Here is a 22,985-nt window from a genome sequence, read left to right as displayed (position 1 = left end):
CCTGCTCTAGCACTGCCTGTGCGGTTTGCTCTGAGACAAGGAAAGACAACCTTCCTAGCCAGTGTTTGTTGCTGACATTGTATTTTCTTCTTCTTCTCTCTTGTGTGCATGCAGAAATCCGAACTCAGCTGGTCGAGCAGTTCAAATGTCTGGAGCAGCAGTCGGAGTCGCGCCTGCAACTGCTGCAGGACCTGCAGGAGTTCTTCCGCAGGAAGGCTGAGATCGAGCTGGAGTACTCCAGGAGCCTGGAGAAACTGGCTGAACGATTCTCCTCCAAGATACGCAGCTCCAGAGAGCACCAGTTCAAGTAAGCAGGTGTATCCAGGGGCAAAATGGTACAAAATGTTGGGCCAGAGACTGCCTGGAACAGTAGATGTTTGTAGCCGCGCAGTTCGAAAGTGGAGTAGCAACAGTGGTGACCTTGTCTGTCTTATCACGGTGCAAGGTTCACAACAAGAACTCAAACAGCCTTTTTCCAAGACTTTCACCACAGCATTACTGACCTGTGCTGCCCAAATTAGACTTACTATGCACTTCTTTGAGCAGTACAATAAAAATATGAATCAGGGACTAGGAACGAGTCAAGCCCCTTGTTTTTTTTTTTTTTTTTTTAAGAGGCTTGAATTCAGCCACTGATTTGATTGTGCAAATAATGGTAGGCCCATTTCATGAACCCTGTTTTCTGTATGTAGTCCAATCCTTAGATGTCAGAGTGCTTCACGTTGCACACAGATCTGCTTACAGGCTCAGACTTGGCAGCAGTTTCTGGAAATCTAATTTACTGCAGTTTTTTAAAATGAAGTATGTATATGTTATCTGTGTATACACCCTTACAGTGTTGAAGCTAGGCAAATCCATAGTGGAAATATTTTGAAACAAAGCTTTGAAATAGGAAGTATGAACTGGATGCTGGAATTGTGTGAAACTCAAACAGATGATGAAAACTGTAAAATCCGTGAATGTGTGAATATGTGCAAGTCTTCAAAAGCAGCCTCTTTTCAGTTTAACCACACTCTCAAGCTTGGCTAAAACAAAAAGATCCAAAAAAAAAAAAAAAAAAGAAACAAACTCAAGTCAGAATTTAAGTCTGGAGGTGACTCTGTTTTGTGATGAGGATACGTAGCTTGTGCCGTTACGCTGGCTGGTTGGCGGCTGTGACTTCAAGGCTCCTGTGAACACCACTGTCCTGTCGCTGTTGGAGGAGCTGGTCCCTGCTCTCCGGGTGCACTCGAGTGTGCCTGGTCGGAGGTGTCAGGTTGGGTTCCACAGGACAATGCTCAGCATTCGCACGTGTGTGTTGGTAGCTGTCAGGGTTTTCCTCCTTGCTGCTCCTCGTGTTCCTTGCTGCAACCGGCTCTCCCCAGCAGTTTCTTGGGGTGCGGGGTCTCGCTGGGCAGCGTGAGCGGTGCCACTGAGATGTGGCTGGCAGGGTCTGCAGCCCGGGGGCCACGCGGCAGCGCCTGCAGCACGGAGGCAGATACTCGTCCTGGCTGCTTCCCATGCAGCACATCAGCTGAAGTTCCCCACTTTTGTCTCCCCTGGCCATAGGATTTGTCCCTGTCTCTTCTTCTGAGACATGAGTCCATGAAATAGTCTCTCAGCTGGGATTATGCCCTTTGCTCAAGATGAAACGAGTGTCATTCAATTGAATGGCCAAAGACTGCAGCCACTATTTAGCTCCTTTCCCAGAAGATTGAAGGTTTTGCCTGTCTGATGCACTTAGCCTTGCTAGCCCCTGGCTCTTTGCAGCCTTTTTCTTTCTCTAACCCCTTGTGATTTTTTTGTTTCCTGTTTCAGCCGCAAGAGCAGTGATTTCTGCTGTTACATTACTAAATCCTATTTATTCCATATTACTAAATCCCATTTAATCTGTTTACTCAGTCTCTCTAGCAAGCAAGGCTTTACTGTTGTCTAATGCAAAAGTCTGCTGAAAATGAATTGCCATTCAAATGATATCTGTTCTTTTTGCATCTGACTGTTGCTTGTCAGTTGTGTGGTGCCGGGCTGGTGCTGCTGTATCATGGGTTGGGGATAACTGTCCTGGGGAACGAATTGGCCAGTATGGGCTCAGGAAGGTGCTCTTGTTCAGAGATGGAGCCCACAAAGACTCGTTTTGTGTGTGTGTGTGCGCGCCTCTGCCATCAGCTGAGAGCAGTGTTATGGCAGTGCCATTGCTTATTGTGCTTACAGTATTGGAAGGATATTGTTGTGGAGTATCTACAGGTAACAATGATTCTCCACCTTTATAAAACACCTGGGCACAAGTGCCTGGTGGTTTGTGATGGTATTGATAGTGTTAACAGGGTCAGCTTGATTTCAGTGCACACTTCTGCTGAGTCCTCACTGTCTCACTCCATGTTGAGACTCCCTGAATATATTTTTCTTCCAGACTGCTTTGTACCTGCCCTTTATTAGGTTCATCTGCACTGCTTCCCCAGCTTGCTCATGAATGTCATTATTCTGATGAGGCTTTTGACGCTCTTAAGAAATACATTATCTTCAGCTATTCCTTTGTCCCTGTGTAGCCATGTGCAGCAGGCTGTGGCCCAGCCCTTAATAGTGGTAATTGCTGCAGTGCTGGGCTGTTCATGGTGATTCTGGGTTGACAGACTCATTCATGCTTTCATATGCAGTTGTTTTGTCTGTACGTGCATGCAGAGATTTCCTGGAGTCACCTTGCCTTCCTCTCCATGGGTTCAGTGGTGAGGTGGGCTGCACCAGCCCTGGTACCGTGGGTGAGAACATCTTGGATGAGGAGGAGTACATGTGTGAAGGCTTCAGCTGCACAGTGTAGCTGTGGCAAGCGTGGGCTCGCTTTCTGATCACAGAATTTCTTGGGAAGGAGAGTTGTCTTTGAGCACAGGGGGTCTGAGGCTGCCGAGCCTGGGTGTGAGCAGACCCGGCTGCCCTGTTAGCGAAGCAGTGGGCGCTCCCCGGGCAGCTTGCACGTGTCTTTAGGTGCTGGGGAGGGAGAAGCCTCTGGGGCTTGAACACATCCATCAGGCATGGCTCTGGGCATATGGGGAGACCTGCCCAGGCAGGACGGTGGCAGGGGAGGTCTCAGCCAAAAGGAGCTGTTTCTCTGGAACCAGCACATCTTGTAGGAAAGCGTTGGTTTGGCCAGAGAAAACTGTGTAGGTGAAACGTTTGGAACAAATCACTCGGCTGCCTCATTTAGAGGATCTGTTTCAAAGTGTCTCAGTTGGACAATGTGAGATGTTTTCTTTCAGTTGTATCATTTCTGGAAATTTTGATTCACTCTTGATTAATTTGCTGTCAGTACTAAAAGCAGTACATGGAGAGCAGTGCAGGTTTTTCTCGGTGTTGAGATGGAACATGTCAAAATTAGTTAAGCTCTAATCAAGTGTGAAATGTTTGCTGAAATTTCCCTCAAAAGAGAGTTTTTCGGACCACCTCTGGCTTCCAGGTGAGTCAGGGTCTCGGGATGCCCCTTGGCAGTGAGCCGGGTGGGGATGAGCTTGCTCTGAGGATGCTGTGTGGCTCCTGGGGACTCTTCAGGTCACCCAGCCTGACACCTGCTGCTGCTTATGGTAGTCTCTTTGTTGTCTGCAGTGCGAGTGGGGTTAAGACTGTCGTAAGTATTCAGCATACATGAATGTATTCGTGTTGTGCACAGACACTTCGTGTTAACGTTGGATGCAAAACATTTTCTCCAGCACTGTTTAGTGGACTAAATGCGGTACAACAGATTGTGCGGCAAATGGGCTCTTTCTGAAATGGAAGTGACAACCTTATTAATAGCGCCAAGTAGAAAAAGGAAGTAAAACTGTCTCCCTTGCAAAGCGTTGAAGGGATTGCCAGGGATGTCTCTTCTCCTGTACCATCCTCCAGAGCACCCAGTTTGGGAAAGGTCTGGTTGGGGGTCTGATTTGGTATGTGTGCCACTGGACGTCCCTGTGGGGAAGCGCTTGAACAGCTGAAAGAAACTCCGAAAGAGGTTCCTGGAAACCAGAGCAGGGCCACAGATGGGTTCCCAGCCCGGCTGGGTCAAGGGACCAGCTCTCGTGTTGTCTCTGGCTGAGTCGCACGTTTTCAGGTCCTTCAGAGCTGTTGCCCGGCGTATCTGCACTGTGTTACTGTAATATTGCTAACTGACCTTTTGCAGACCGTGCCTTTTTAAAGCATAGGTATGGAGCAGTGGACCAGAATGCATGCTGGGTGCCCCAAGAAGTCGAGGTAGGGCACAAAAACGAAGCTGTGTAGGGCAGATGGTATACAAAGGTCCATATATATGTGTGTTGAGTGGAGCACAGGGCTGCGCCCAGGGTCAGCATCAGAGCATCCATCTCCCCTGCACAGAAAGCCTCTGTCCTGCCACCGGCAGCTGTGGGAGGCTGGTAGATAAGGACGAAGCTGCGGGAGGGAGCAGCTTGGGGCAAAGGATGGGAATTCCCTGGCTTCATTGAAACCCTGGTGTACAATATTTAGACTGGGAGCTTCTGTGGTGGCAGAGATACTTAAGCACCTTTCCTGCACCGAAGAGGAGGTGCTGCTGTGGTCAGCCGGCGGGCAGGCAGCTGCCTGTCTGAGCACGGGGTGTCTGCCGGGTCGCACCGCCGTGCCGGTCGGGGCAGCAGCTCTGGGCCAGCACCCAGACCCGCACCGATGACCCCGCGGCGTCCGCCAAAAGGACGCGGCTCTGAGCTGGTGGAAAGTCCGTGGTGCGCCGGTCGCCTCCGTCGCAGAGCTGCGCCGCTGCCCCCCTGGAGAGGGAGGGGGAGGCGAGGGGTGGCAGCAGCGGAGGATGCTGCGGCCGGGTGTCCTCCCCGCGGGTCGGGTCGGTGGGGACGGCAGGAGAAGGCCGTCGTGCTCGCAGCCCTGCGCTGGAGAGGCGGGCTGGCTCTCCGGCCACTGCGCTGAGGGGCTGCCAGGTGCTTGGCTGGATGCTGCAGCGGTTTCTGGGGAGGGGAGACAGCCAAGAGGAGCTCACACGCTTTCCTCTGGGGGCACGACGGATTCTAGTGGATGTATGCGGTGGAGGAAGGCACTGTTAATATGCTGGCAGCATTTGTTTGAAAGTCATGTGCCTTTTTGACTTGTTCACTCAGCCTTTTTGATTTTTTTTTTTTTTTTTTTTTTTTCCTCCCGCAATTCCCTAGGAAAGATCAGCACCTACTTTCCCCTGTGAACTGCTGGTACCTGGTTCTGACGCAGACCCGTCGAGAGAGCAGAGATCACGCCACCCTGAATGACATCTTCATGAACAATGTCATCGTTCGGCTGTCACAGATCAGTGAGGATGTCATCAGGCTCTTTAAAAAGGTAACCAAAGTAGAGATGGAGAGTTCTGCTCAGCGAGGATCCATCCTTGCATTTTAGTCTAAAATAGAAGCTCATTGTGGACTTCTACACAACTGTGCCCCCACCCCCAAAGTCTAAAGAGATACAGAAAAGCCAACATTGTTAAAAAGCAGAGAAAGACAACAGGACTTTCTACAGAGTACAAATCACATCTTAATGAGAAAACCAGAGAGGAGTTTGAACTCTGGACAGTGAAACAGTAAAACCATACTAAGGCAGGCCAAGTAAAATTCTCAGAGGCAACTTGCTAAAGACATAAAGCAAACAAAAACTCCGAAATCACAAGAAAGAAACCTGCTGCAGGATGTGCAGGGGAATAGATGGGTGAGGTGCAGAAATGCTACGAGGAACAGCCAAAGGCCATCTGGCTTCTTTAGCTTGGTACTTGTTATGGAAAAGCTTAGACTAGAAATTTTCTTGGGGTGGTGTGGTGGTGTTACCAACCTGAGGAACCTTATCCAACTGAATTGCCATTAGATGTTGCAGAGCAAATCTGTACAAGGCACTATCACTTATAAGTCTTTCTAGATAATATTTATCCAAGAATTTTAAAGAAACTGAGATATAAAACTGTCAAGTGACTAGCAGTGAGGTGTGACCTGATGCTTAAACTGTTGTCAGTGCCAGAGAAATGAAATGTGGAAAACATGATGACTTTTTCTAAAGATTCCTGGAGAACTTCAGAGAACAGATCAGTAATCTGACTTTGAAAACAGACTTGTTGGATGAAACTTCAGTAAAGAGCAGAATGACAGGCATGTAGGCAGATACAAGAGAGGAGTCAGTGTGGCTTTCTGAAGAGAAGTCAGGCCTCAGAAATCTAGTGGAGGTATTTCTAGGAGCCAGTGATCATGTGAATAAGTTGGCACAGTACCTGCAGTGTCTTACAGGCTTTGGAAAAGGTCCCTTGCTGAAGTGCTTGAAGAAAAGAAGCTGTTGAAGAATAAGGAGTAGTTGTTTTCTGGGTTAATGACTGGTTAAAAGACAGGGAACAAAAGGAAGAATTTTAGTGGAGTTCCTAATAAATTATTTGGAAAAAGGATGAATAGTAAGATGACAAAGTCTGCTGATGATACAGAATTATTAATGATAACCAAATTAAAAATGATCATCAAAGACTTGTAGGAATCTTGCAGTGAGGTGGACCAGGACTCTTCAGTTGAAAATGAGGGGGGAGTGTGTAATGTGGTAAGAGCATGAAGAGTCACAGCAGTGTGTAGGAAGGGAGTAGAAATGAGGACCTCGTCATGCCTGCTAACATAAGCCATGGGTGGTCATCAGGCACCAGGCAGAAAGAGAAGGTAAAAAGGAAAGACTTTTTAACATCATTAATACTATATATATAATATTTGCAATATTATGGGTAATGCTACACGTTTGTTGCCTCATACCATGTTTTTGAAAGCCAGATGTGTAACCTGAGTCCTCAGGTAGATGTGAAGGACTGTTCCCTATTGGAAGCTGCCCAGCCCTACTGCCAACACAACTTTGGGCTTGGGAATCATGGTCCTGCATCTCGTCACATCGTGAATGTGCTCGATGGCATCACTGGCCCTTTTCTTCCACTTGTGGGCATTCGCTAATGGCTGCCCTCAGTTATACCACGGTGGGCTAGGTGGACATTTCACCTGGCTCTATGGCTCTTATGTTTTTCTTAATTTTTTTTCAGTTGTTTTCAACAGGGGTAGCTGGAGAACTGCAGCTAGTGAGCAGGGTGAGCCTGCTGGGATGGCTGCCTCTCCAAACTGGAGAAGGGCTTCAAATCAGTGGTTATCTTGAAATTTTAGCTTGACTGGAGAGTAAATTTAATGTGATATTTTTATGGCCAGTTTCCTCTAGTTTATAGATCTGACCTAGAAATTAAACTGCAAGGTCAGGTTGGGATTTGCTGATCTGATGTGGGACATCATCCCTTTTCCTGTCCTTCTGGCCTCCAGAAATTGGATAGATTTGGGATATATTGGTTAGTTCAGTTCTAAGTCTGTCTCAAAATCTCCCTCCCATTTGCATTTTACTCTGAAGCCGTTTTTGAGATGTATATTAAGACTATACTTCTGCTGACCTTTCCTAGGTCTGTGAATGGTGTATCTTACTTTGAACCATAGGACAAATCCAGTCAACATTCAAACAAGGACATAAATAGAGTGTTTGAAGTGTTTTCTTGTAGTCAGTCCTCAGCCAGGACAAGATGATGAAGTGTTTCATCCATTCAGCAGAATTATTTCGTTGTGTTTGCTTTTCATCCATCTCTTTCCCCCACCTCTTTTTTGAATTTAGATTTCAACTTTTAAGGCCCAACACTTATATTCTATAGAAATTGTTGCTCCTTGTTTCTCCCTCCCCCATCTTCTGCCAGGAGAGGTGAGGTGAGGTAGCACTGACTCCATCTGCAGCCTGCCAAAGCCAGCACCTGCTTTTGATCAAAAGGAGGCTTTACAACAGAGTTGTGGGGATCTGTGATTTCACTCGCATTTGTCCCTGGAGGTTTAAATTGTAGCAGGACTCACCTGGCCCTGGAAATAATGCTCAGCTGAATCATGGAAAAGGCTTATTTTGTGTCATCATTTGTCCTTAGTGTGGATAGGGAAGCTGCCACTTTTGGGGATATTCAGGTTATTTATTTTTCTTAACCTATTGCACACTGTGCCCAAAAGGGATCCGGGGCTGTGCTTCCCACTTCACAGCAGTGTTTGGTGGGAAGCCTTAGGCACATGTGTGGGAATATAACTGTCCTGGTAAAAGGCTTTTTAAGACATCCAGTCCAGCCTTGCAGCTGGTACGAGATTGCTCGGAGGAGGTATCTTCCACTGGTTTATCCAGTCTGGTTTCGAGTATGATGAGTAAAGTGCTTGAAGCACTCCTCCTGGGAGGACTGTACTGTACAGGATCGTTGGGCAAATGAACCAGCTCCAGAAGGGTTAAAGGCATCTGCAGTTGTGGTTCAGCTGTTCGGTTTTGTTGTAGATTGCTCTTTGATGGTAAATTAGGGTAACATTTTTTTTCCAGAGATGTCACTTTTAATTCCTCCCATCTAGAATTTATTAATGGGTTGTGACATGCTGCGGGTACATGGAGGAGCTGGAAGGTTTTGTGCGTTGTGCTTTCATTATGTAAATGTAAACAATCTCGGCAAAGAAGGAGGGATGTAATATCTGAGGTATGAGGATGCGCATAACTAAGAAGCAGTTGATCAGCGTGGTGGTAATCTGCCAAGAAAGATGCTGGGTGCTGAGCTGCTTCTCCCCTCGGCTCCCCTGGATGCGCTTGGCAGCAGCGGGGGTCATTCATCAGTAAATTGGGCCATTACGTTTTGTTCATCTCCACCCAAGTGTTTTGCCCTCCTGTTGACCAGCAACGTACGGTCCCTGGCATTCAGCCGTGCATCGCTCAGGCACGCCTGTTGCTGTGGCCGGCCAGGAAGCCTTTTGGCTTACCCAAATCCAAGAGAGAGGGAAGTAGGAGCTAATGGGGATTGAGTTTTTAGTGTTTGAGTTGGAGACATTTAACTGAGCCAGCTCCAGGTCTGACCTTGCCTCAGTCGAGGTCAGTGACGGCTTGCACTGGCCTCAGCAGCAGGGCTTACGGGAAGTATAAGTTGATTATCAAAGATGGAGGAGAAGCTAGATGACATTTCTTCAACCATTGGCAAATCTGGTTTTGCAGGCTGTGGTCCAAGCTGGGGTCCCTGCTGTGGCTGTGTTTGGTGACAGGACAGCTTTGCAGGGCGTTTGTGGCCGCAGTTGCTCCTCTGAATTGCAGCGGTACTGGAGGCTGGCTGCTCTGCTGCCGGGGGAAGCCGTGCTCTCTCCAGGGCTGAGGAGCTTGTGTCGGCTGCAGGGTGAGCTGCAGGTTGGTGGTTCTTCTGTGGAGGCTCAGCTAAGGCTGGTGACAGTTGGGTTGGGGAGCTTGGCATCTTCTGCTTGTGGATCACTTTGTTTTTGGCTCAATTAATGGCAACTTTGTTAGCTTTGAAAGTGAGGAGACTGCAGTCCTCAGGGAGTTGAGTTGACCTGCAAGTTGCAGAAGTCCGCAGGGGACTCAGCAAGGGATAGCTTCTTGGGATGGTGGTGATAGCATTTGGGGTTTTGATGAGGTTTGGTGGGGTAGAAATGAGATATTTTCTGCATCCAGGATCTTAAACTCCTTCCTGAAAATTTTAACACAGAATCAAAGAGAATTTATAAAGCCAGATGTTATGTTGGTGAATCAAGGTACATCACTGAAATCAGTGGACCCACTTCGGTTGTCCATAGGCACTGCAGACAACATATATCCAGCGGCTGAGCTGACTCTGGCTCAGCATACCCTAAAAGGAGAAACTCTTTGTACTTAGGGAAATAGCATGTTACTTATGAAACATTATTTACTGAAAGTATATATGTTTTTGCAGGAAGGAGAAGTTGTTAGTAAAGTGGTCCTGATATGCGGAAATAGTTTGGAATCCCAGGAGAACAGAAAACTAGAATAATTGAAAATAAAACTATTGAAAATAAAAAAATGAAAGTATAGGCCCTAAACCATAGTTAGAAAAAGCCCAGCAAAGCCAAGAAGGGAAATGGGTAAAGCTTATAATGAAAATACAAAAAAGAGATGGGGATTGAATTCCTGAAATTGGCAGATAGAGGAATTAAATACAGAAGCAACAACTTTTAAATAAGTGTGTATTTGTATAAAATATATGCAACAGTGCCTTTAATGCACACATACCTATATCTATGTGCATATTGAGTGTATTTTTGTGACTATGTATGTTCCTAAGTAATTTGGTAATAAAGTAGTGCATAGAATCATATGTAGATAAATGTTAAGTGATGCACATAAGGAAGAGCAACTTTCCAACTTGGGTGCATAAGACTGGGCTCTGCCCTAAATTTTGGATGGGATGGTGGGGTTAAAGCATCAGGCTCTGAGCATGCCAGCTCAGCGCTTGCTAGCAGTCAGAAAAGAAATCAAAAGTTGGGAACTGCTGGGAACAGAGCAGAAAACATCATTAATCCCCTGCAAATCCATGGCATGCTAGCATCTTGAATCTTGTTGGGGTTTTTTTTCTGCTCTTTCCCTCCCAACACATACAGACTGCCACTGTGCTTGGTGGCATCAAGTGACAGAGCATCTCTGTGTTGTGACACTTGCATCAATACTTAATGAGGCACGCTCGGTTGGGATGGGATCAGGCAGCAGCGGTGCGAGGGTGAAGGACTGCAAGCCCAACGCAGTGGGTAACGCGAGGGGTCTGGCTGGCAGGACCTGGCCCCTGGGTCGGGGCACAGAAGGCATCGTCTGGGGACGGGAGCTGGCAGGGGTTGCTTTGCTCTGTGACGGTGCCGTGTCCCCCAGGATCGTCACGGGTAGCGTGAATTTGGGAACAGAGACATGGAGAACTCCGGAGAGAAGAAGCCTGCCTGTCTTCAGGAGAGTCTATAGACAGTCTTGGCATCATGTGTGTTTAAGCACAGTGATAGATGTCAGTTAAGCAATCCACAGCCCTTCTGCTGGCCTTTCAAGTATTTTTGAATTGCATACAAAAGAATCCCAATTATAGCTGCGGAAACTTGTCTCCTCCTTGAATACCTGCAGAAAAAAATGTATTGAACTGTGGGATTCATCCAAAGCTGGTCTCGAGGCAGAGTGTGGAGATGCTTATAATTGATATTTGTAAGAATAGGGACCATTTACAGAACGTGAGTCGAATCTGGATTTGGACTTCGATAGTTCTTTTGTTACAAAATGGACAGTTGTTCCCATCCAGTGATTTGTTTTCTTTCTTCCTTTTCTACCCTTCCCAGATGTGGAATATAGAAATTCCTGTCTTTGGCTATCTGGCTCCGTGAGGGTACGATTTGGCTCACCCCCTGAACTCAAGTTGTTCAGCTGAACCCCTATGCACTGAAGCCATGTAATTTTACACAGCTATAATTCAACATCATTGCCCCCCCCCCCCCCCCATCCACCTTGTATTTTATCCTAGCAGTTAAAACAAACTGTGCATCTTTCTTCTCCTGGAAATGCTTCAGAATCCAGTATTTAATGTATTGGTATAATTGAGGGCTCCAACTGCATCCCATTGGTGTGGATGATGTCAGGGCAGGAATCGCAGTGTAGATTGGGTGTTTTCCTGACACCTGGCCCTGCTTTTGTGACCCTGTAACCTGAAGCCACGAGATATATGTGTATATATATATATACACATACACATACACATATATATATATATATATGGCAGTTTTCATAGTGGGAGTTTGCTGGAGCCTAGAGACCCAAGACCAACATCTTTCATTAGCAATATTGAGGCTGGGGGCTGTGCTGCTGGTGGCTCTTACAGTGAAGGAGGAGCCCATGGGGATTTTAAATGTGTCCCAGCTTTTTTATAAAAAGACCCAGTAATGACATCATTTACTTGTTGCACCGACTGGTTATAGTTGCAGTGACAAAGGGCAATTGTCCTCTAGTGGGTATGGCTTCTTGCTGCACAGAAACTACTGTTCTCCAAAGCAGGGTAATAAATTTCTGCAGAGAGATTTTTGAGTTGGGCACAACATCATCTGGCAACCAGGAGCTGTGTATCCCGGCTGAAAGAGAAACACGGATCTTTGCCACAGAAATGCCGCGGTGTCGCTGGTTAGATAGTTGCAGGTGCCTTTGGGGTGTGTGGTCAGCATGGTTAAAAATGGGCCGAGAAATCCTCACGTCTACTGCTTTGAATCTCTTGGTACAAGACATGAAAGATGGGGTGGATCTTCTTCACCTTCAGACTTCTGCCATGTATTTGAGTTGGTTCTCTGGACTCATGTGGAGAGTTGGGCACGTCTGAAATGCCCCCTGGTCTGTGCTAATGCCTGCCTTGGGATGGGGTGAGTTTTGGCTGTCCTGGTTCTTTGCAGCACACATGGGTAGCTCAGCTGCAGGTGTGACCTTGCAGATGCCAGGCTGGGGCCAGTGAATGCCATGAAAACCTTTGCTGTTTCTCTCATTTTGTTTACCTTGGCATGCTGGGTCTCGTGGTTGATGCCCAAGATGTTTTCCATCAGAAAAGCATCCACAAGCGCCGGGAGTGGCAGACCAAGCCAGAGGATGCTTTCTGAGCGGAGACTACTTTGAAGAGCCCAGGGCTTAATGCAGTTCAGAGCGGCTCTGGATGGCTTCGTTTCAGCGGTGGCTCAGCCTGCAGCTCCTCCTCGCAGTCTCCCCTGGTGTCACGCAGGGCTTGTGAGGCGGGTGGTTTGGGTGAGGGTTACAGAGCTGCAGGAACTCAAGAGTGGAAGTTGAGTTTAACTCTCCAGCTCTTCCTGGTTCTTCAGCACGGCTGCCACCGGGACTGGCTCTGGAGGTGGGCTGGGGTTCGAGGGATTTCCCCTGCTCGCTGCCAGCCCTTGACACTGACATTGAGGTAGATGTGGTAAGGTGAGCTTGGGTTGCAAATGTGAAAAGCAGGGAGAGTGTGGCCTCTGTGGTCTTGTCTCCTCTTTCCCAGCAGAAGCTTTCCTGGGAAATGTAGGACCTGGAGACGGAGTGCTGCTCACTTGGGTGAGGAGTGGTGTCCCATCAGCGACTACTGCAGAGCTGTGCAGATATTTAAGGGTATCGCAGAGCTTCTGCAAAGGAGTGCTGCGGCAGGGACCTGCAGGTAGGTCAGGGAGCTCTGCAGGCAGCGCAGGGGACCAGTGTCCTCCATCCGAGCATCCCTGGTCTGCAGTGTAGCCTGTGAAATTGAAATGGACAGCCAGCCTCCCCGCCTGCTCCAGCACACGGGCAAGCCCTGCTAATGAGGAAAGTAGAGGGAGAAAACTCAATTGGGCAAATTTCCCTGGAGCTTCCCGTGTGAGTCACGTTCCTGGCGCTGGAGGAGATTATCAAGGCAAATGTGTTAATGTTGCTAATAGGCAGGCAATAAATGGAGATGCTAAGATATGTCACTGCAGAGATCTGACTTGATCTGTTGTCAGAGTGAGTCTCTGTCACCATGAAATCTCACAGCACATCCTCCTGGCAGAGGCAAACCCTGGGTGAGGGATGGACTGCCAGCCCCCTTGGCCAGGCAGGTGTTCTCTCTCCTTTTTCCTCCTGCTGTGGCAGAAGGTAAGAAGTTTGCTGCTGCTTCCAAGTATGGAATACAGGAAATTACATGTTTGAGAAGGAGCATTCCTATGTCCAAAGTAACCGTGCTGCGTTATTCCCCAGTGTGAGATTTAATTACGTTCTGTGACAATGAATTTAATTATGCCCCATACTGCAGTGTCCTGGATGGAGATTTAATGAAGAAGTGGTGTCTGTCTGGAAGGGAGTTTTTTTCTTTGTCTTTAAAATAACCATTCTTTGTTGCCAGTAGTCTGTGTTGCTTCTTCCCCTTACTTTGTCTGCAGTGACAGGAATTTTAACAAACCCGCTGAACTGAAGCCATTGCTATCCCGGCAAGCAACTGTGTTTTTTAGTAGGAATGGAAGGCATAAAGCAAGCAGCTAGATTGGAGTTTGGGTTTTGTGGATGGTACCAGGGGACTGGAAGGACACTTTGGCGTTGTCCCTCATAAACACACAAATGTAGTTTCTCTGTTATAAAAAGGGGAGGCAGCAAACTTGGAGGAGAGACGAGTCCTTCAGCTTCTCGCTTGCCTGCATTTGGAAGAGGCTCCAGCATCACGAGGTTGGACGCTGCCCTCTTGGATTCTGGGAGACTTTTGACAATGCTGGAGACCACTTTGGTCTCCAGCAACAGGATGCAGTGTGTTTGGTGTATAGCATCTATAAGCAAATGAGTTATAAATTAGTACCCACCTGTGGTCCCCCCAGGTCAGTGTGACTCATGGGACCAACACACTGCTGACAACTGAGCCATTTTTTGTTGCTCTATTTAGGAGTCTAAAATTAGTTTTGAAAATTACGGCTTTGTGGACTTCCCCTCCGCCGCACAGGAAATCTGGGGCAGAGGCAAGAGCTGCAGCTGACTTTGGGCCATTGCTCCTACCGCAAGCCCGTCCTCCTCCCTTTGCTTTGGGAAGGCTTGGTTCGGGGCCCGGGCTTTGACTCGTGACAGCAGGGTCAGCTGGAGGGGTTACGTGTGACTCTGAACTCCTGCAGGCTTGGGGCCTCTGCGGTCCAAGACCCCTGTTTGTAGACCCTGAATTAAATAACTCGTATTCTGGATGTATCTGGGAGGGATGCATGCTTTTAATAGCTCTGTTGCTTATTAGCAAGCCACAGTGAGATTTTCAAGATCAGCTAGTGACTGCTGGTGTTGGTGGGGAGGGGAGAGGGACTGGGGTTTCCAGCAGACAAGATTTCCAGATGGCTGGGGGTACTTAGCACCTTCTGGTAATTGGCATCTTCTTGGCACCTTGCGCACGTAAGAATGGGAGCAGCGTGCATCAGTCACGCTTCTGAATATGGGACTCTTCCAAATACCCTGGTGCTAATTCACAGATAAACTATAATTACTGGATGTTCACTGAATGCAGAGTGCTTTTACTCTTTAGATTCCTTGCTTTGCTCTTTGCATTCAATTCTAAGTTCTGATAATCTAAGGTTAAACTTTTCAAGTATGTAGGTTGTCCAGTTAGCTTTAATTAGAGGACCTCTCTGTGTCGTGGGCTTCTTTAGCCACCCAGCCAAGAAGCTGATGGGATGTTGTTTTCCCTGACTGTGTGCACAAAAATGCATGGAGTTATTTGAGGAAATCTGAAAGAAACTGCTCGGTTTTCTGGTTTTGTTTTTTTTTTGGGGGTGGGGTGTCTATACTTAGTTTAAACACATCTTCAAGCCATAATAAATGTTTCCTAGCCAAGAAGATTCCACAGAGAGATTTGGGGTGTAATTACAAGGGAGGCAGGAAAGCAGTGCATGCTCATCTACAGTAGCATCCAACCACTGGATTTCTGAGTAGGAGTTGACTTGATCTGCCGCCAAGCTTAAATGTTCAGCAGCTCCCCAAGTTGTGGCCTCTCCCGTGAAATGCCATGCTCATGCTGTAGGAGGTAGGCGACTGGATCTGTTTCACCCTGCCTGGCAAGAAAAGTGAAAAAACAAACTGGTAATAGGATTTCAGCAGACAGGGGGGTGGGGGGAGGAAGATGCCATGAGTTTGTACACTCGCAGTGAGCTTTCTCCTAAACTTGCTGAACTTTGGCTGTTGCGGTTGTGAAATTGGAAACTTTATTATATAACTGTGGTGTAGCTATTTCGTAATAACTTGTTCTTTTTGAGAGATATTTTGGTTCACTGGGGTCAGAATAGTGAAAATGAGCTACTGAAGACAAATTGGGGAGGGTGGGTCATGATCAAGGTAAAACTAAAACCTGAAGTGCTCGGGCTAGGAAGCCCTGATAATATTTGTTCTGAAATACTGAAGTTGATTGGAAATTGCAAGTCCAGCAGCAGGTGTCTTCAATGAATCTATCAAATCAAGATAGATTGACAGGTGATACTGTATGACTGGTGATTTGTGTACCCACAAATGTTTATTATATAATTTAAGTTACACAGGGGAGTTAATGTAGAATTTAAGTTACACAGCCAGCTCAGTGTGGAGAATGCAACAGCTGCTTACACACACTCAGTAATGCAGGTTTTGCTGAAAAATAGGCGAAGTCAAGTAATAAAACACTTCTTGCTATGGAGCAGGCCCAGCTTTTGTGCACTCTGCCAGTCTTAATGTGAAACAAGTCCCCAAAATGGGGGAGGGCTTTACGTGTCAGATCCACACAGTGAGGTGACTGTGGGCTGGAGAGAAATACTGCCAGTGGAAGGGCAAAGCAATATTGTCTATAATTCTAGATTCATCCCTGTGTGTTTGCAGGATAAATAAATTAAATTGTGTGATGTTCCTCATCATGGTCTCTGAAACCCAGGTTGGGTGATCCACGGGCAAATATCGGCCTCAAACAAAAATGCAGCAATTCTGAAATAGCATGAGGATTTGCTGTACTGTGTTCATGTTTATAATCACGCATTTTATTTTGTTAAGGATTTGTAGAAAATTAAAGGAAATCAAAACACCAGTTTACTTTTAAACTTCACTGTCACAGGCAGATTGGAAGAGGAGGCCATCTGTATTTTGGTTTTAATGTTTAGAAGTGGAAAAAATGGAGCCCAGGTGTGGATTGGCAGCCCTGTTGATGCTGTTTTTTCAGCTCCCATAGCAGGAAGGATATTAGACAGGATTTCTAAAGTGGTGTAAATAAGGTGCCTGGGGCATTTCTCCTGCTGTGGGGCTGTTTTGTTCCTTAAAATAATATCTAGAATTAAAATGTACATGGTGCTGTTAGCTCCACTGCAGAGCAAAGAATGGCAAGTCTCGTGTTTGGCAGGGGAGCCAGGAGAGGGCAGATCTCCGAGGGGGCAGAGGGTGTTTAAGACGGGCATTACCCGAAGCCAGTTGTGCTGCCGAGGTCCACCTACTCCGTTGTCAGCTGAGAGGAGGAAAGAAAAACCCTACAGGCATGAGAGAGGTTGCTGTGGTTTTGTTCTCTGTGGGACGGGTGTGAAAGCCTTTGCTGGGGATTAACAGGATCCCCTCGAGCACAGGGGTGGAAGGGCTGGGAACAAGTACTTCTGGCTTTGTGAGGATCAGGTCTGTCACTTGGTTTAAGAAAAGAAGAACAATTCACTGCATCCCTGTCCTACCAGCTCTCCAGCGTCCCCAGACTTTGTTCCTTCTGCTGGTGCCATGGTGTCCCGTACCAGTACTCTGGCAGCATTGGAGACCTTCAGCGTACCTCTGATCAGCTAGTTGGGGAAAACCCCGTCACCTCATTTCTTCTTCCCGAGTTTGAACTGGGCATTTGTAGGGATCTCATTCCCCCTTTCCACGCCTGCTGCCTGTCTCTGGAGTTTGATGCCCTTCGAGTGGTGTGAGGTCCTCTGGAGCCATGGCGTGCTGGGAGTGTTCGGAGCGAGGGCTGAGCGTCTGGCTGCTGCTGCCCGTGCTCGACCTGCGCAGGGCCTTGAGGGCAACGCGCTTCTGCTGCTGACCACGGCTGAGGACGTGCTCCTGGTAGGGCAGCGCTGCCGCAGTACTGTCCACACCTGTGCAGACGGCTCTTGTGAATGCGGCTTGGAGACAAGGATTAAGATGCATATATGTGGAGTAGTTGGAAAGCACACAGCTTTATTCTTCCCTCCAAAATGTATTTTCCTTTCAGAAATGCATGTTGTGAGCGTAACAGTCTTAGCTCTTCTTCTTTTTGTCTTCCAGAGTAAGGAGATTGGCTTACAGATGCATGAAGAACTCCTGAAAGTCACCAATGAGCTTTACACGGTGAGTAATGAGCTGATCCTACCCATGCCTAGCCTGTGCAGCGAGGGGAACGCAGGCAATGTCATTTGTTAGAACAAAATGTCTGTTCAATGTTTCAGTGACTTGAGGAGGCTTGCTCTCCCTCCTGCCATCCTGCGGTACAGCCCATTTGTTCCTCTTGCATTTGTTAGAAACATTTCACTCTTCACTGGTTTTGACGGCAGCAGAGGAGGATTTCCCAGCGGTCCTACTGTGAAGGGTTTCTGCGGCCGCATCAGGCAGCGGATCGTGCCACATAACTGTTTCACTTAAGCATAAATGGAGATGTTTTGGGCACGATCGGGTGTGATCCCTGGTGTCTGTAATGCTCTCACCTGCCGGGCCTTCTACACCGTGTTGCCTTTAGGCCCATTTCAGTTTTCGCTCGGTTGGTGATTTCTACCAGGCGCTAATGGCTCAGAAGTTGTGCTCTGAGTTGACAGTGCTAATTTGTGGCTGAAACCTGACCTGCTCACGTGAGTCTGGTGCCCTGTGGATGATGGCTGAACATGACCTTCTGCTGGGGAATGCATAAAAGTTTTAGCTCATGTGTGCTCAGCTTCATCTTCTGCTCCAAGGAGCACTTTGGTTATGGAGCTGTTTCTCTGCCTCCAGGTGAAACCGTATGCTGTTACTCAGGACATTGCTCTTCAAGCAGGTTTTCATAGTAGGGCAGTAAAAGTCTTTGTGTTTCTTCTGTCTCTTGCCCTGTAGCAATTGTTTGTTGTTTTTTTTTTTATTTATTTTATTTGTGGTTTAGGATCAACAAAGCAATATAAAGTCTGTCTTGTGTTGGAAAATTGAGACAATATATTTCCTTTCTTTGGTTGTATCTGTTACTGGTACATAAATAATACTGCAGTAGGTTTATTCCTAAACAATCATATTATTCCATCTTTTTGAAAAATAGACCTAAACAACAGAGCATGAATGATATTATTTGAAATTTTGCCATAAATCTTCTCTTAGCAGGTTTGTTTCTGCATTGTTTTTTGAAGGATTCAGTTTTTGTGAGACCTGCAGTGTGGGTGGACAGCCAGGTTGGATTAAAAAGCCTGTGTGAGATTTGGGAGTGCGTTGTTGATGGCTGAATGTCACAAGCTGTGTTAGTGGTGGTGACTAATTAAGATTAATTACAACAGCAGCATGGCAGATGCAAAACAAGGAGAGACTAACAAGGGCTGGGCCGACCTTAATACCTGTGGACCAGTGTACTCAGAACGCAAATACGGGGCAGGAGCATCACTCTGAGGGACATGGTTAGGTCAGTTTATGGATCGGAAGTGTGCTGAGGTCTGAAGTGCGTGAGCTTGGCCAAGGAAGAGCGTAGAGAGTAATTTTGCTCCCGCTGAGTCTGTGGCAAAACTCGTCTTCACCGGACCTGAGATTTTTCCCCATTCACTGCTTTGCTCCCACATGCTGAGCAGAATGTGTTTGAATGGTGAAACAGACTGGAACGGCTGGAAGAGCTTTTTGTTTTCTTTGAACTGACCTTGCTGCTAAGATAACAAGCCGACTGTGTCATCTGGCTGGGAAGGAGCAGGGAAGAGACATGCTTATTTCAGAAACGATGATGAAACATGAAGAAAAAGCAGGGCCTGTTGGGCAAACAAGATCATCTTCAATCTGTTCAGTGCAAACCAGCTCCCCTCCAGTCAGTAGTTTTCTGTCCTTGAGACATCAGGTAAAACAGGCTTAATTGCATACTTGGCTTGCAGGTTGATCCAGTGTGCTGGTGGTGTTTTGGGACACCTTCAGGACTCACCTGGAGTTCACGTGTTCATTGCAACATGTGGGGCACCCAAGAGCACCATGTTCAATAACTGTGGCTGCTGACAAAATCAGATACAGAATAAGGACCCCTGTCTCAAAGGACACCGAGCTGCTGCTTGTAAAATGTCATTTGGCTGCTGTCAATGCAAGGAAGTCGTTTATCTTGCCTATGGCCAAGCCTTGTATCCATAGTACATCTGGCTAGGCTCCATTTTAAGCCTTTCAGAGGGGAATTCTGTGCACTGTGTGGAAACTATATAATTTTTTACAGGCTTCTCAGGCATTCACTGTCTCAAACTTAAGCCAAAATAACTAAATTGATTTTAGTTCAGCCTTGTTGCTGTTCTGATGCAAGTCACCCTGTGGACTTTCTCTGTGGAAAGAACTAAACCCAAAACCCACGCTGATTTTAATTAAAATGGAAGTAGATGACTTTCATTCTGAAGTAGGAATTGCTTGTGAACAGTTTTGCACAGAAATAATTTAGCTGTGAATTAAAGCCAGCTTCATTCTTTTGATTCCTGGTTACAGACTCCAGCAGACAGATACCAAGTTGGAGTCTGTAAAGGTTGGAGGTTCTTTATTCCGTTGTTCACAGGTCCCTTTCTGTATTGTATATATTCCTATCTGAAGAAGTCAGCCAAAATGTTAGGGTAAGAGAAACAGTTACCCCAGAGCATTGTTCTGGTAGTGTTTTCTGTAAGCTCTGGCAATGATGTATGATTTGGTGTATGGCACTAACAATGGGCTATTTGATGTATGGGCTTTGTTTGCCATAACGCAGGGACATGGCTATAGCTGAAGGCAGCGTGTTGAAGTCCATAGAAGTGCTGTGATGTGAACTGGTGCAATTCTTTGTTACAAGGTATTATGGAAGAGGATTAATAACTGTGAAATGAATTGTATTCATTAGAATAATTTTTACAGATACACTACCCAGGTTAAAAATAATAGTAATAGTCATCATTCCCTGTGTAGCAGGACACAAATTGGTTGGGGGAAATTCTTCCTTTCCATCGGGAGTGCTGCGATGGGGGAGGCCATGACTCTGGGTGTTTTCTGCGAGTGTCTTGCTGTAGAAATCTTTGACCGTATCACACGGTAGAAACGCATTGATACATTGCTCTGTACCACGCCGTAGAAATGCTCTGAAAAGAGCATGTTTGCTTTCATGCTTTCTTAGAAGACCAGGGAGACGGAGGTCAGCATCCATCGGCCTGATGGATTGGTCCCTTTCTTAGACCTTACACTATGGGTGTCCCTTAGGTTGTGCCATAGGCTCCATCCAAAGAGGAGGGGCTGGGGTCTTTGGCAGGCTTTCACCTATGGCTATGCTCATCTCTGCTTCACCCTGTGCGCTGGGCTTGTGTTTTGGTCTCCTTGACTTCAGGAGCGCCTAAGCCTGTGCTTAACACGGGTCACCTGGTTTCTGATGTGGCTCTTCTGCTGGGTCAGCACCTTAATGATGAGCTGTTTAGAAATATAAAGCGCTTCTAGCTGAAGATAGCAAAGAGTGCCATTTATGGCTGGTATTTTGGCAATGGCCTTTATCCAGAACATGTTATTAATATTGGAAAACACAACTTGTGTTGTTAAATAACTAATGAACATTGGAACATATTTTTCTCCCTCCACCGCAGCTAATTAACTTATTTGCAGAAAAGATCCCAGGGACGCAGCTGTGGCAGTTCTTCTTTATAACACAATAGTGTAAGATAGGGACAGCGTGACTCAATTGCAAGTGCCGAGAAGGCACAAGGGAATTGCGGATCAAGGGGCTGATTGCTGCAGTGCAGGTAGTCCCCATTCAAAATTAACGCAGATCTTAAAACAAACAGAAATAGCCCCCGAATTTCCAAGCGCGAGCTGTGCAGCATGGCAGCTGATGAGGAATGCAGTCAGCATAGTGAGCTGTTTAAGGTGTCTGTTTCAGCAACGTGGATGCTGAAGTCTGGGGAAAATATTTTAACGTGATCATGTTAGGTCCTTTGCACTTTGTTAAAGAGACTTTCAGAGGAGTTTTAAACTTGGTTCCCGTGTTACCTTTTCATGTTCAGGGATAAATTATGGAGGAGGAAAAAGGGCCTTTGTTAGGGAAAGTTTCTCTGGTCATTAGCAAGTAAAGTCAGTAAAAGCCTGTGCAAAGGTAGCGGGCCACAGCGGGGCTTGGACCCCCGTTGCGATGCTCTGCATGGTGGAGTCCTGCCTGGCGCGCCGGCTGCCGGCGTTCCCCTTGCAGCGGCGGGAGCCGTTGGAGTCAGTGGGCTACAGCAGCGTGTCCCCAGGCCTGTGGCAGAGCGGCATAGCCTTGGGTGAATGGAGACAACTGATGAATTGTGCTGAACTTTTTCTGGTTAGGTAACCTTCTCCATAACCTTTAGATTTCACAAAAACCATGGAATATGGACCACTGTTTAATTGCTGGGCTTTTCTGTTGCATTGTGGTAGGGCCTCTCCGGGTGCTGGGGAAACCTCTCTCATTACTGCCTGACTGTGCTGAAGTGCAGGACTTTTTCACTTGCCTCTGAGTTTTTCACAAAAAGATGGAGACTGTGAAGACGAGGAGGGCTCAGCGAACCCTCTAGTCTTTCTCTTCAGGAAAAACCCAGAAATTGTCAGTTTTGTGTGTGTCCTGTGACGTTCACTGTAGAAACTGCAGTTTGAAATATGTGGTTCGAATCTGTGTTAGAATTTGCAGGATTTTGAAATAAAGCAGTTCGGAAACAAGACACAAGCCTTTGCTTACTATTCCTTGTAGTTGCCTAAAATTGCAACTCCCAGTGATGGCACATTTGTGCAGGCTTCAGTGTGGCATTTGGAGCTTGTTTGCAGCTGACGTTTGTGCTTGGCAAGAGGAGAGATCATATGTTTCAGCCTAACCTTGTCCAAGTTAAACGCTCCTGGTTCCTGCTGACAACCGCAGCTGAGGAAAACTCTGTATTTTCTTCATTAAGGCTTGTGCAAAGTTACTCTGCTTTTGTGGGTTCCTGCTCCTTTTCAACCTGTGGGCCTTGAGGCTAGCCTGTCCCAGTGCCGTTGCCGGTGGTGGCACTTTGCGTGAGACTGATCTTCAGCGAGAAGTCAGGCATCTCGAGCCTTGTCAAGGCAATGTGAAATAAAACATCCAAATCCTGAAGGGAGATGATAAAACGGGACAATGTGACTAAAGGCATAAAGAGAGAAGAGCAGATGCATTCCTCTTGCCAGCTCCACTAAAATGATCACCATGTGCCCTTTGGGCTTTTGTATCTGAAAGGAAAGGCTGTGGTAGAAGTTTTGCCTGCAGGAGTTTTCCTGGCAGTAGATCAGCATCGTCTGTCCAGAGTCACTGATGGTGATCTTGAATTTAAAGGACATGGCGTTGCTGAAGTCCACTTGGGCACTAACTGTGCTTACTGGCAGCAGCAAGAGGAGATTTGAGTAGTGATAGGAGACAAACTCCATTTCCGCTTGGAAACTGCAGCTCCTCCACCTTCAAGATGGGATCTACTGTCAGGATGGTAGAGCAGGGCTTATGTTGATGGGTTGGCTTAGCAAGTTCAAGTGTAGCAACAGAGGGGTTGGGTCAAAAGTGACTTCAGGTTGACTTTGGCCTCCTCACAGTCTCTTGTCATGGAGACCCT

The 22,985-nt window shown here is 46.9% G+C and overlaps 1 protein-coding gene across 3 annotated transcripts in view; it reads left to right on the top strand.

The window, feature by feature from the left end:
* Positions 1-22,985, top strand: part of SRGAP3 (SLIT-ROBO Rho GTPase activating protein 3) — a 133,590-nt gene that overhangs the window by 65,204 nt on the left and 45,401 nt on the right. For all 3 annotated transcript variants that reach the window (XM_030043882.2, XM_030043884.2, XM_030043885.2), the window contains exons 2-4: positions 115-307; positions 5,121-5,283; positions 17,509-17,571. In XM_030043882.2, the coding sequence (XP_029899742.1) occupies positions 115-307; positions 5,121-5,283; positions 17,509-17,571 (419 nt within the window). The remainder of the gene's footprint in view (positions 1-114; positions 308-5,120; positions 5,284-17,508; positions 17,572-22,985) is intronic.

Source organism: Aquila chrysaetos, chromosome 20 (assembly GCF_900496995.4).
Source record: "Aquila chrysaetos chrysaetos chromosome 20, bAquChr1.4, whole genome shotgun sequence".
In the NCBI taxonomy this organism is placed as follows: Eukaryota; Metazoa; Chordata; class Aves; order Accipitriformes; family Accipitridae; genus Aquila; species Aquila chrysaetos.
This window is presented reverse-complemented; position numbering and strand designations above follow the sequence as displayed.